This window comes from Elephas maximus, chromosome 1, assembly GCF_024166365.1.
Source record: "Elephas maximus indicus isolate mEleMax1 chromosome 1, mEleMax1 primary haplotype, whole genome shotgun sequence".
In the NCBI taxonomy this organism is placed as follows: domain Eukaryota; kingdom Metazoa; phylum Chordata; class Mammalia; order Proboscidea; family Elephantidae; genus Elephas; species Elephas maximus.
The window spans coordinates 175,570,976-175,585,371 of record NC_064819.1 but is presented as its reverse complement, the minus strand read 5'-3'; the positions used below and the strand labels follow the sequence as shown (position 1 = coordinate 175,585,371).

At 43.6% G+C, this 14,396-nt stretch overlaps 2 protein-coding genes across 17 annotated transcripts in view; one reads left to right on the top strand and one right to left on the bottom strand.

Annotated features, from left to right (window-relative positions):
• The window catches only part of FIG4 (FIG4 phosphoinositide 5-phosphatase), a 145,777-nt gene extending 135,549 nt beyond the window's left edge, over window positions 1–10,228 (bottom strand). For both annotated transcript variants that reach the window (XM_049898672.1, XM_049898680.1), the window contains exon 1: window positions 10,131–10,228. In XM_049898672.1, the coding sequence (XP_049754629.1) occupies window positions 10,131–10,196 (66 nt within the window). In that variant the 5' untranslated portion in view covers window positions 10,197–10,228. The remainder of the gene's footprint in view (window positions 1–10,130) is intronic.
• Window positions 10,229–11,826: 1,598 nt separating this feature from the next.
• The window catches only part of AK9 (adenylate kinase 9), a 170,532-nt gene continuing 167,962 nt past the window's right edge, over window positions 11,827–14,396 (top strand). For all 15 annotated transcript variants that reach the window (XR_007518982.1, XR_007519005.1, XM_049898567.1 and 12 more), the window contains exon 1: window positions 11,827–11,892. The gene's annotated coding sequence lies outside the window, so the exon portion shown is untranslated. The remainder of the gene's footprint in view (window positions 11,893–14,396) is intronic.

The following is a 14,396-nucleotide window of genomic DNA, read 5'->3' as shown; positions in this document are numbered from 1 at the left end:
AATTTACAATAGCCCACAAGAAGATAAAATACTTAGGAATAAATCTAACCAGAGATGTAAAAGACCTATACAACAAAAACTACAAGACTCTACTTCAAGACACCAAGAGACCTACGTAAGTGGAAAAACATACCTTGCTCATGGATAGGAAGCCTCAACATCGTGAAAATATCTATCCTACCCAAAGCAATCTATATATACAATGCAATCCCAACCCACATTCCAATGGCATTTTTTAATGAGATGGAGAAACAAATCACCAACTTCATATGGAAAGGGAAGAGGCTGCCTACAAGTAAAGCATTACTGAAAAAGGACAAAGTGGGAAGCCTCACACTACCTGATTTAAAAAAAAAAAAAAAAAGAACCTATTATACCACCACGGTAGTCAAAACAGCCTTTTACTGGTACAACAACAGATACATAGGCCAATGAAACAGAATTGAGAATCCAGACATAAATTCATCCACCTATGAGCAGCGGATACTTGACAAAGGCCCAAAGTCCAGTAAATGGGGAAAAGCAGTCTCTTTAACAAATGGTACTGCCATAACTAGGATATCCCTCTGCAAAAAAATCAAACAAGACCTATACCTCACACCATGCACAAAAACAACCTAAAAATGGATTAAAGACCTACATATAAAATCTAAAATCATAAAGATCATGGAAGAAAAAATACAATGCTAGGAGCCCGAAAACATGGCATAAACAGTATACAAAGCATTACTAAAATGCACAAACACCAGAAGAGAAACTAGATAACTGGGAGCTCCTAAAAATCAAAAACCTATGCTCATCTAAAGACTTCACCAAAAGAGTAAAAAGACAACCTACAGACCGGGAAAAAAAATTCACCTATGACAAATCCAATTACCATCTAATCTCTAAAATCTACAAGCTAGGGCAAAACCTCAACCACAAAAAGACAAATAACCCAATTAAGAAATGGGCAAAGGATATGAACAGGCACTTCATCAAAGAAGACATTCAGGCAACTAACAGATACATTAGGAAAATGCTCACGATCTTTAGCCATTAGAGAAATCAAATCAAAACCAGGCTAGCATTAATCCAAAAAACACGAAATAATAAATGTTGGAGAAACTGTGGAGAGACTGGAACAATTATGCACCGCTGGTGGGAATGTAAAATGGTACAATCACTTTGGAAATCGATTTGGTGCTTTCTTAAAAAGCTAGAAATAGAACTGCCATAAAATCCAGCAATCCCACTCCTTAAAATATATCCTTGAGAAATAAGAGCTCTTACAGGAATAGATATATGCACATCTATGTTTACTGTAGCACTATTTACAATAGCAAAAAGATGGAAACAACCAAGGTGCCCATCAACAGATGAGTGGATAAAAAAATTATGGTATATTCACACAACGGAATGCTACTCAACGATAAAGAACAATGAATCCGTGAAACATCTCATAACATGGAGGAATCTGGAAGCATTATGCTGACTGAAATTAGTCACAAAAGGACAAATATTGTATGAGACCACTATTATAAGAAAAGGTTTAAACACAGAAGAAAACATTCTTTGATGGTTACAAGGGTGGGGAGGGAGAGAGGGAAAGGGGTATTCACTAATGAGATAGTGGACAAGAATTATTTTAGGTGAAGGGAAGGACAACACACAATGCAGGGGAAGTCAGCACAACTGGACTAACTCAAAAGCTAAGAAGTTTCCTGAATACAACCAAAAACTTGGAGGGACAGAGTAGCAGGGGCAGGGCTCTGGGGACCATGGTTTTGGGGGACATCTAGGTCAATTGGCACAACAAAATGTATTAAGAAAACGTTCTGCATCCCATTAGGTGAGCAGCACCTGGGGGTCTTAAAAGCTAGTAAGCAGCCATCTAAGATGCATCAATTGGTCTCAATCCACCTGGAGCAAAACAGAATGAAGAACGCCAAAGAGACGTGGAAAATATGAGCCCAAGAGACAGAAAGGGCCACATCAACCACAGACTCCCTCAGCCTGAGACCAGAAGAATTAGATGGTGCCCAGCTACCACAATGACTACCCTGACAGGGAACACAACAGAGAATCCCTGTTGGAGCAGGAGAAGAGTGGGATACAGACCTCAAATTCCAGTAAAAAGACCAGACTTAATGGTCTGACTGACACTGGAGGGGCCCCAGAGGTCATGGCCCCTGGACTCTCTGTTAGCCCAAAACTAAAACCATTCTCAAAGCCAACTCTTTAGACAAATATTAGACTGGACTATACGACATAACTACTGATCCTTCTTCGTTTCCAACTTTCGCATTCCAAGCTCCAGTAATTATCAATGCATCTTGATTGCATATTCGATCAATTTCAGACTGCAGCAGCTGATAAAAATCTTCTATTTCTTCATCTTTGGCCCTAGTGGTTGGTGCATCAATTTGAATAATAGTCGTATTAACTGTTCTTCCTTGTAGGCGTGTGGATATTATCCTATCACTGACAGTGTTGTACTTCAGGATAGATCTTAAAATGTTCTTTTTGAAGATGAATGCAACACCATTCCTCTTCAAGTTGTCATTCCCAGCATAGTACACTACATGACTGTCCAATTCAAAACGGCCAAAACCAGGCCATTTCAGTTCACTAATGCCTAGGATATCGATGTTTATGCATTCCATTTCATTTTTGACAATTTCCAATTTTCCTAGATTCACACTTCACACATTCCAGGTTCAATTATTAATGGATGTTTGCAGCTGTTTCTTCTCGTTTTGAGTCATGCCACATCAGAAAATGAAGGTCTCGAAAGCTTTACTCCAGCCATGTCATTAAGGGCGACTCTACTTTGAGGAGGCAGCTCTTCCCCAGTCATCTTTTAAGTGCCTTCCAACCTGGAGGGCTCATCTTCCAGCACTATGTCAGACAATGTCCTGCTGCTATTCATAAGGTTTTCACTGGCTTATGCTTTTCAGAAGTAGACTGGCGGGTCCTTCCTCCTAGTCTGTCTGAGTCTGGAAGCTCAACTGAAACCTGTCCTCCATGGGTGACCCTGCTGGTATCTGAATACCAGTGGCATACCTGCCAGCATCACAGCAACACGAAAGCCCCCACAGTACGACAAACTGACAGACATGTGGAGGATGTTTACCTGTGTTTTACTGACTATGCAAAGGCATTCGACTGTGTGGATCATGACAAATTACGGATAACATTGCAAAGAACGGGAATTCCAGAATACTTGCTTGTGCTTATGAGGAACCTTTACATAGATCAAGGGGCAGTTGTTCGGACAGAACAAGGGGATACTGATTGGTTTAAAGTCAGGAAAGGTGTGCGTCCAGGTTGTATTCTTTCACCATACCTATTTAATCTGTATGCTGAGCAAATAATATGAGAAGCTGGACTATATGAAGAAGAACGGGGCATCAGAATTGGAAGGAGACTCATTAACAACCTGCATTATATAGATGACACAACCCTGCTTGCTGGAAGTGAAAAGGACTTGAAGCACTTACTAATGAAGATCAAAGACCACAGCCTTCAGTATGGACTTCACCTCAACATAAACAAAACAAAAATCCTCACAACTGGACCAATGAGCAACAGCATGATAAACAGAAAAGATTGAAGTTGTCAAGGATTTCATTTTACTTGGATCCACAATCAACAGCCATGGAAGCAGCAGTCAAGAAATCAAAAGACGCATTGCATTGGGTAAATCTGCTGCAAAGGACCTCTTTAAAGTGTTGAAGAGCAAAGATGTCACCTTGAAGACTAAGGTGCACCTGACCCAAGTCATGGTATTTTCAATTGCGTCACACGCATGTGAAAGCTGGACAACAAATAAGGAAGACTGAAGAAGAACTGATACCTTTAAATTGTGGTGCTGGTGAAGAATATTGAATATACCATGGACTCCCAAAAGAATGAACAAATCTGTCTTAGAAGAAGTACAACCAGAATGCTCCTTAGAAGCAAGAATTGCAAGACTGCGTCTTACATACTTCGGACGTGTTGTCAGGAGGGATCAGTCCCTGGAGAAGGACATCATGCTTGGCAAAGTACAGGGTCAGTGGAAAAGGGGAAGTCCCTCAATGAGGTGGACTGACACAGTGACTGCAACAATGAGCTCGAGCATAACAATGATTGTAAGGATGGCACAGGACCAGGCAGTGTTTCATTCTGTTGTGCATAGGGTTGCTATGAGTCAGAACCGACTTGACGGCACCTAACAAGAACAACAACATAAGACATAAAATGATACTGGTGAGGAATGTGCTTCTTAGATCAAGTAGACACATGAGACTATGTGGGTAGCTCCTGTCTGGAGGTGAGATAAGAAGGCATAGGGGGACAGGAGCTGGTTGAATGGACACGAGAAACATAGGGTGGAGAGGAGTGTACTGTCACATTGTAGGGAAAGCAACTAAGGTCACATAACAATGTGTGTACGAGTTTTTGTATGAGAAACTGACGAACTGTAAACTTTCACTTAATGCACAATAAAAAAAATAATAATTAATTGCTCTCTCCCATTCCTTAAATACACAAATTAAGGCTAATTAAGTAAGACGCATTCCTCATGTTTCGGTTCTTATTTTATTCTATTCTGTTTTATTGTGTGACAGAGAAGCTTCCTTAAATCATTTTGGCGTGATAGAGGGGAGGAGAGTGGGAGGGAGAAAGGGAGGAAGTAATACAGGGAACAGAGGGGCCCCCAAATCTGCAAACAAAGTAACAGGAAATGGGCCAGGGCGCAGAAACAAACCCATTCCCCAGAACAATGGGGCAGGGTATCAGAAAACAGCTTACAAACTTCTTTGAAGTTGCCTTTCAGAAGCAGCCAGATGAAACTAGCCCCAGGGACATGCGCGGAACATCCACCTGTGACTGCTGTGTGCCCTTCCACCAGGGGCAGTAAGGGACTGCAGCCGCAGATGGGGAATCAAACTCAGGAAGCGAGAGACTGCACAGATGCGACACCCCATAATAAGTCCTGCTACGAATCCTGAAGGCCTCTGGGACAAGAGCCATCTTAGAAAGCAGTTGCGCGTGCACCTTAGTTAACCTATCCCCGCCCAAAACGGGCTACTTGCCGGAAAACTCTACCTATGCCTCTGAATAAACATGGATCTTTTCCCACTCAAGAATTTTTAAAAGCCCATGCAAGTCCTTTGTTCTGAGAGATGGGGGTAAGCATAGCTTAGGCCCTCCTCATCTCGGCTTGTAAACCTGTTCAATAAATCTTTGCTTGTGTGGAAAACTCTTCGTGCCTTACCTGCTCATTCTTGACCAGTAAGAGGCAAGAACCTTATTCGATTCCAGCAACAGAAGGGAGGAAGGAAGGAAGGGCAACAATTTTGAGATAGCAAGTGTAAAGATTACCCTAACAACTTCACCCCCACAAAACACATGTGCAGACACAAAAAAACTGCCACAGTTCTGTTCAACTACCAATTTTAAAGTCAGGTGCTATGTATTTATTTCTTTGTTATGAGATGGTCACTTATTATAATGCTAAGACCCCTAGCGGCATCACATTCAGCAAGAGCACCTATAAATTGGAAACCACCTATGGCAAACTGCAATTTCACCTAGGATAACTTCAGGGTGGGACCCACAGGATTTTCGCTGGCTAATTTTCACAAGTAGATCATCAAGTGTTTTTTCCTAATCTGCCTTAGTTTGGAAGCTCCACTGAAACCTGTCCACCATAGGTGGTAACCCTACTGGTATTTGAAATACGGGTGGAATAGCTTCCAGCATCATAGCAACATGTAACTCACCACATTACGACAGATTATTGTCTGATATAGTGCTGGGAGATGAATCCCCTAGCTTGGAAAATACTCAAAATACACTGTAGCTGCAACAATGGGCTTGAGCATACTAATGATCGTGAAGACGGCAAAAGACGAGGCAACATTTTGTTCTGTTGTACATGGGGTCACCATGAGTCAGAGCTGACTTGACGACAACAACATTTCAGGTTGCTAAAATCCCTGTGGGCAACTCCTAGCTGCACTGGGCTATGTGAGCATTAGGGCTGGAGAGTTAGGCCTTAGTTGATCTGCAGGCCTGGGTCACAGGACACATAAGGGCCAGAGCAGGGTCATAAGAGGCAAAGGGCAGTGTGAAGGTACTAGGAGTGAGAGAGAAAAGGTAAATTTGGGAGCAAGAAGACCCTTCACAAGGCCAAAACTACCTCCTGCATTCTATCTATTAACCTCTCAACACAGGTAACAAAGTAAGTGACGATCTCATAACAAAGAAATAAATACACAGCACTTCATTTTAAGTGGCTGAACAAAACTGGCAGTCTTTTGTCTGCATGTGTGTCTTGTAGGGGTGAAGCTGTTAGAATAATCTTTTTATCCTGTTCAAATATTCCTTAAAATCTACCTCTAAACACAGGTAATAATGACAACCTGAACTTCATCTCAGGGGCACTTCTATCCAATCATGTTTCTAAATGAAGGCTCAGGACAAGAGACAGTCCATCTTACCCACTGTCTCTTTCGCTCTTTAACGTGTCCCCTAATTCCTTCCTCACCACCCATCGTCAGTTTATAGTACTATGGTGGCTTGCGTGTTGCTATGATGCTGGACACTATGCCACCAATATTTCAAATACCAGCAGGGTCACCCATGGTGGACAGGTTTCAGCAAAGCTTCCAGACTAAGACAGAATAAGAAAGAAAGGCCTGGCGATCTACTTTCAAAAATTAGCCAATGAAAATGCTATGGATCCCAACAGAATATTGTCTGATACAGTGCTGGATGTATGGCTAGACGATAGCAGCAAAAATGGATTCAAACACATCAGTCATCACAAAGATGGCACAGGATCAGGCAAAGTCACCATGAGTCGGAGCTGAAACTACGGCTACTAACAACAACTCCCTTCCTAACCCACTAAGAAGAAAGCAGGAATGCCCACTGCTTTCACATACTTGCCAATAATGCCTTTGGCCAATCTTTCCAATCATTGCCATTCTGACAGGTGGAAAATAGGAATCTATTCTTATTTTATAGCTTTAATTATTAACGAGTTGAATGTCTTCTCACACATACTTCATTTTTGGTGAATCGCCTATTCATGTCTTTGTCCTTTCTTATTGAATGTTTTATTTTTCAGACTGAATTGTAAAACACTTTTGCATAAAAAGATATACTGCTTTTTTTGTCATTCAAGCTACTAGTACTTTCCCTGTCAGTTGTTAGTCTTTTGATTGTCTCTGGATTTACATTTACAGTTTTAAATGCTTTATATTGGAAAAGAAAAAATAAACTAATGAGCTAAATGTCTACCTCATGAAGCTAGAAAAATGAACTCATTAAATCCAAAACCTGTAAAAAGAAGGAAATAATAAACCTAAGAGTAGAAATTGATTAAACAGAAAATGAACAAACAGTAGAAAAAAATTTACCAACTCAAAAAGATGGTTCTTTCAAAAGATTGATAAAACTGATAATCCTTTGTAACACATGGGGTTACCATAACTTGGAATCCACTTAACAGCAGTGGGTTTGGTTTTTGGTCTGAATGGTGCAAACAGCTTGTACTCGACTATTAGCTGAAAGGTGGGCAGTTTGAATTCACCCCGCAGAGCCATGGAAGAAAGGCCTGGCAATCTACTTCCTAAGATCACAGCCATTGAAGACCCTATGGAGGGCAGTTCTACTCAGAAACACCTGAAGTTACAATGAGTCAGAAACAGCTTGATGGCAACAGGTTTTTTCTTTAAATTTAGTTTCCACTAAGGTTTTTTTCCAAGTTATTTACGTTCCTTAAACTTTGAACTTATTACTCAAAAAAACTTTCTCCTTCTATCTTTTTCTAAGTCAAAAATATAAAAGAATTATCCACTTTACTGATAAGGAAACTGAGATTCAAAGAGATTAAATGCAGCAGACTTTTCTCAGGGTGGCTGCCCAAGCCCAAACATTTCCTCAAACAAAGGGCTGGTTCTAGTAGCCAGGTCACTACTGTCAACCCCGCCCCCAGTCGCTATGATTAGTCCACCCAGGGACAGATACCCCATCATAGCTGAGCCAATCAGATTCTTTCTCCAATCCTATGTTCTTGGCAGCACTCTGAGAGGGTTTTCAAACCCTGTGGTCCTGTTCCTGCCTTTCCAGAGGCTGGGAAGCTAGGATACTCCACTGGTTCTACGCAAAGCCCACCCTCTCCTGCCCCCCAGTATCCTTCTAATAAATTCACCTTTTTCCCCTAAGCTGGCCAGAATGAGTTTCCATGCTCAGGTGACTGAAAGGGTCACATAGTGGGTTCACAGCGCAGTGGTTCTAGAGCCCACATCCCTTTGCGTTGGTGATGCTGTGCACCAACAAGTCAATTCTGACTCACAGTGACCCTATATGACAGAGCAGAACTGCCCCACAGGGTTTCCTGGATGTAATCTTTTCAGGAGCAGTTTGCCAGGTCTTTTCTCCCACAGAGCTGCTGGGTAGGTTCGAAATGCAGACCTTTCGCTTAGCAGCCCAGCACTCAACCATTGCGCCTCCAGGGTTCCTTCTCTTTGCATCTGACCCTTTAAGCCACATCTACGGAGAGCCTACTGTTTGCAAGGCAGTGTACCAAACCTGTGCTGTGAGGACCAGCAAGGTTTTGACAGTAGCAGAAGCAACAGGACACTGCAGGGAGAGAGAACGCATAAAAACACTGGGTAGATACAGGGACCTGAAAGCAATACTTCACTGCAGAATAAGGTACACAAAAGCACACAGTTGATCCTTAATAAATGTCTGCTGAATTAAAATTACATTACATATGAAACCAGACAAACCAGAACAAATCCCATATGGCTTTGAACATCAAACTAAAGAGATTCAGGGTTTACTCCCTAAATGAGGCCACTGATTTCACAGCAGAGGAGCCCTATAATCTGAACTTTGCTTTGGAAATAATGGATAGATAGGTTTACACTGACATCTCAGCCAGTCCTTATGAATGCTCAGTTTATTAATGGACTGAGATTTCTGTGGATTAAGTATGATATTGATGTTTCTAACCAGGGACAGTTACCAGCACATTTTACAGAAAGCAGAAGGTTTTGTTTTCAATGTTAAAATGGTACTCCTGTATGACCTCCTCAGAGAACAGCTGAAGATATTTGCAAACACAGTATATTTCATAATTTCATCTTCTAGTCTGAATCTAATCAAGTTGTTAGCAAAACTATTTAGTCAACAATATTGCTATCTTCATGAGGACCTGGAACAGGCATGCAATTTAGGACCACGTTATAACATTATAACTGAGAAACTGTCAGTTACCATTCTTGTACTCCTGTAATGAAGACGACCCAAGCTCCACTGAATGCGCTTTATAAGACATTTCATAGCATAAGGAAGAGTGCTATGCAAGTTTCCAGCGAATGCAATCTTGCTGTCACTAAGCAGATAATATTAAACACAGGCCCTAATATCACTGTAGTACCCCATTTTAGAAAAGGTGTATCAACTTTATTTTTAATTCCTTAAATTTGTGTACTAGTAACCTAAATACATTAAAAAGGATCTGCTTATTCTACTAGCAACTATTTACACAGCCATTTGAGTCAATAAAATAGCAAATAAAATGTGCTGAAAAAAGTCAAATGAAAAGCAAGATAAGTTTGTTCAAACTAGATGTTATTAAACAAAAAAGGGTTTTCTTTTCTTTCAAATAAGAAAAAAGGGAACCAAATTTTTCAGCAATAACAGTGCCCTTAACAAATCATAGTGATGGTATGCCATGAAATAGGAAAACAGAAAAGTTCCTGATCATAGGTCAAGAAATTTTTTCATATCTCTGCCTCTATTGTAACTACTGAACTCTACAACTCTAACGCACTTTTTGAAAGCTGAAAAGAATGCAGTAACTTGTGCCGAATCTCTTGAAAGTTTCTGAAGTACCAAGCACCTGTTTCCAGTGTGCTCCAGCCGTGGCTTGTAAGTGGAAATATGTACATGCAAACGCAGCAATGCCTTGGGTGCGCAAACAGGGCAAAGACCCCCAAGCACAGCCCAAGATTGCTAGCTTCTGCCCATGGCTGGGAATCGGCAGCTGGGGGCTTGGCCTCTGGCCTCCGTCCCCACACTCACCCGCCCGCTAGGCCCCCGCCCGTGCTAAGCCGCACCCAGCAGCACCAGGTACTCACAGCTCTGGTCTCGTATAACACCAGTTTCTGGACCGAGCTGATGATGGGAGCAGCAGCCGTGGGCATGGCCCCAAGCAATCGGGGGGCCCACACCGGGGCACAGGCTGCGGCTCAGGTTGCGGCAACCGCCGGACTGTCCCAGGAGACCCGGAGAGAAGACACCTTAGATTCTAGACACCGGGTCCAGCCCGGAAAAAACACCACCTGGACACTAAAGCTCTAAAGCTATAGATGCTCAGGTATTTCCGGGTCCCTGCACCCCCGCCACCCCCCCACCTCCAGGCAAGCCCAACCCCAGGCACAGCAGGGGGCGGGGCTGGAGGATGTACCATAGAGAGGTCTAGTAGAGACTCCCAGAGCTTGCGTGTTACGGAGGGAGGAAGCGAAGGGTGCCATCTTTGGTGAGGGCACGAGAAAAAGTGGGTGGAAAAAAGAAGAGCTGGGTTAGCGGATTCCTATGGTCGCGCAGTGGTTGAGCGTTTGGCTCCTACCCAAGAGGTCGGCAGTTTGAATCCAGCGGATTCTTGGAAATTGTGTGGGGTAGTTCTATCGTGTTCTATAGGGTCTATGAGTCAGAATCGACTGGATGGCAGAGTTTGGTTTTGGTTTGGGTTATCTTTGGACTAGGAGGGAGATTTGGAATTCGGTCGCTTCTTTTGAAGCGGGTTCTCGGAGTTGCAGGATAGATCTGTTCTCAAGTCTGTTATTTTCCCTGCTTATTTCTGCCCTTATTTCCGTGGAAACCTACAGATTGTGCTTCACTGAGGTGAATGTCGACGTTTTTGCCCGTCGTTGGCCTACGAGAGCCAATAAAAGACATATTACACAGAGGCTGTGTGGTACAAGGAATTAAAAAGAAAAAAAACTCACCTAAGACTGGAAAATTTTTACTTTGCCACATACTTGTACCCAGGAGGTTAATAATTTGCAAATTCTGGAAATGAGTTATCAAGAGCACTGTAGAAGAAAAAGCACTGACTTTGGAATCAGGCAGCCCTGGGTTTAAATAGGGTTTCTTCCATTTGATGTGTGTGCACATCGGAAATTTATGTATCCTTTCTGATCATCACCTTCTACATTTGTGAAAAGTCGTGTATAATGAGTACAAAATTAGGTACAAGATTGAATATTTAAAATTAGAAAAGAAATCAGAATAAGTAACAGTCGGCCCTCCCTAGGCGATTATGAGGATGGCACAGGACCGGGCAGTGTTTGTTCTGTTCTATTGTACCTGAGGTCGCTGTGAGTCTGAACCGTCTCAACTGGCACCTAACAACAATTCCTGAGGTGCAGCGCCCCCGAGGCACCGCCCCCACCCCGAGGCACCGCCCCCACCCGAGGCACCGCCCCCACCCGAGGCACCGCCCCCGCCCCGGGGCACCGCCCCCACCCGAGGCACCGCCCCCGCCCCGGGGCACCGCCCCCACCCCGGAGGCACCGCCCCACCCCGAGGCACCGCCCCCACCCGAGGCACCGCCCCCGCCCCGGGGCACCGCCCCCGCCCCGGGGCACCGCCCCCGCCCCGGGGCACCGCCCCCACCCCGGAGGCACCGCCCCACCCCGAGGCACCGCCCCCGCCCCGGGGCACCGCCCCCGCCCCGGAGGCACCGCCCCCACCCCGAGGCACCGCCCCCACCGGAGGCACCGCCCCCGGCACCGCCTCCTGCCGTTGCCGCCGGGGGTTTCCGGGGCAACCGCTCAACAGATCCCCGGAGAACCCGGGGGCGGCGGTGGCGGAGCCTGCGGAGTCTGCCCGGGTCAGGTAAGTACCCTGTTTCTCGGTGCCACCGGGGTCGTTGTCCACGGCCCAGATGCATTTTCGCATGGGTTGCACAGAATCTTATCTCCTCTGGGGACCTCAGACCACTTCTTTTTCTTGAAAAACTGAACTTCGGGATCTCTTCCTAAATCCACTTTTTTGTGTCGCTTTGAACAACTAACCCCCCCAAAAAACCTAATAATGTATAAATTCAACAAGTATTTAATGAGCACCTGCTATGAGAGTATAAAATGTACTGGTGTGGCAGCCAACCTCCCTTCTATTGCTGTGGAGTCTTTTCAGACGAGGAGCCCTGGTAGCGCAGTGGTTAGAGCACTCGGTTACTAACCGAAAGGTCGTTGTTCGAACCCACCAGGCGCTCCAGGGTAGAAAGATGTTGCAGTCTGCTTCCATAAAGATTACAGTCTTGGAGACTCTGTAGGGCAGTTCTACTCTGCCCTATAGGGTCCGATTATGAGTCGGAATCCACCAGATGGCAGTGGGGAGTTAACTTAGCCCAGGCAGAAGTGCTAGGTTTCCCAGGAGACTTGCCCACTCAAAACAGCAGAAATCACATCCTAAGGGGTTTCTCTCCAGAAAAGATTAGATTTACCTTAGAAAAATAAGCATGGGGGCAGGGAGAAGAAAATAACATTGGTATTGTAATTGGGACTTATTTGGGCGTTTCTCATGCTCAGAACTTCTCAGGGGCTCAAAGGATCTCCCATGTCAATCACACTTGATACTGGGATATACAGAATGTGTATTACGTTTATAAACTACCTGTTCTGAAGAACTTTCTCATCCTTATTATTTTAATACCTGGACAAACAAATGCAGGAAGATCAAACTTTTGGTAATTTGCTTAGCCAATTTTAGTAGGCATGGCTTTTTAAAATTTGTTTATTGTCAGTAAAGAGCTTCTCTTAAAATTCTTCTGCCACAACTCCTCTCTTGCAGCCTTTACTCCTCTGTCTTTCTGATATCAAAGAACCTCTTTATTGCTTCAGTCTATAAGGTTTATTTCAGACAGAATACTAGATGTAGCTCAACAGAAATAACAAAAATCAAGAAAAAAGAAAAAGAAGACCCTTCAGTTTCTCAATGTTGGTTGTTGTAGAAACACAATGATACAGTGGTCATTGGCTTACATTGACACATCCTTTTGGTTTCTCAATGTTGGTTGTTGTAGAAACACAATGATACAGTGGTCTTTGGCTTATGTTGACACGTCCTTTCAGTTTCTCAATGTTGGTTGTTGTAGCAACACAATGATACAGTGGTCATTGGCTTACATTGACACATCCACATGAATCAGCATGGAAGCTCTTTGCTCCAACTGAATGAGCTGGTGGAGATGTTCCCTCCCATCTTAGAATGTTGCTTGTATTTGGTTTTCTTCTGCCTGAAACTCTTTTCTCTCCACTCCTCAAGCAAGTCCCTTCACCTGGCTACCTCATACTTACCCTTCGTTTAAAAAAAAAGATTACCTCAAGTGGATTCCAACTCATAGTGACCCTATGTGACCCTATGGGACAGAGTAAAACTGCCCCACAGGGTTTTCAAAGAGTGGCTGGTAGATTAGAACTGCTGACCTTTTGGTTAACAGCCAAGCTTTTAAGCACTATCATTTCTTTAGAGAAGCCTTCCTTGGTTTCTCAAACTGAGTTAGGTCACCTTGTTACCTGTCCTCGTAGAAATGTACTTTTTTTTCCATAATACTTGTACAATTTTTAACTATATTGTCATATGCTTTTCTAATCATTGTTCGTCTTCCCTCCTTGACTAGAAGCTCCATTATATTGTATTTCTTACAGGTTCTGAGCTGTGGTTGCCCCCATAGAATTACCTGGGGAGGTATTATGGATGCCCAGGTCCCACCACCCAGGTAGTAGGGTTCATTTGGTCTGAGGTGGGGCCAGGGAATCAGTATTTATTTAAAATTCCTCAGATGAATCTAATGTGCCTTAATACCAGCACAGGGCCTGGCACATGTTAGGTGCTAAATATGTAATCAGTTAAATGAATCCAAACTGCTTCTGATCTTCCTTCCTGACGGGGATTAAAAAGAACACATTTGCCAGATCAGTAGCCACTTAATCAGTGCATGAAGCTGTGTCAATTTAGTAAAGATCTCATCTAGTACATATCAGAGCCCTGGTGGCACAGTGGTTAAGAGCTATGGCTGCTAACCAAAAAGTTGGCAGTTCAAATCCACCAGCTGTTCCTTGGAAACCCTATGGGGCAGTTCTAATCTGTCCTATATAGAGTCACTATGAGTCAGAATCAACGGCAACAGGTTTAATACACAGCAGCTGCAATTTGGGGCTACCACTGAGTTAAGTTTACAATAGGCCATCATCATCTGCTATAATCTGTCTGTTTTGTTATTGTTAGGTGCCGTCAAGTGGGTTCCAACTCATAGCAACCCTGTATACTGCAGAACAAAACACTGCCCAGTCCTGGGCCATATTCACAATCATTGTTATACTTGAGTCCATTTTTGC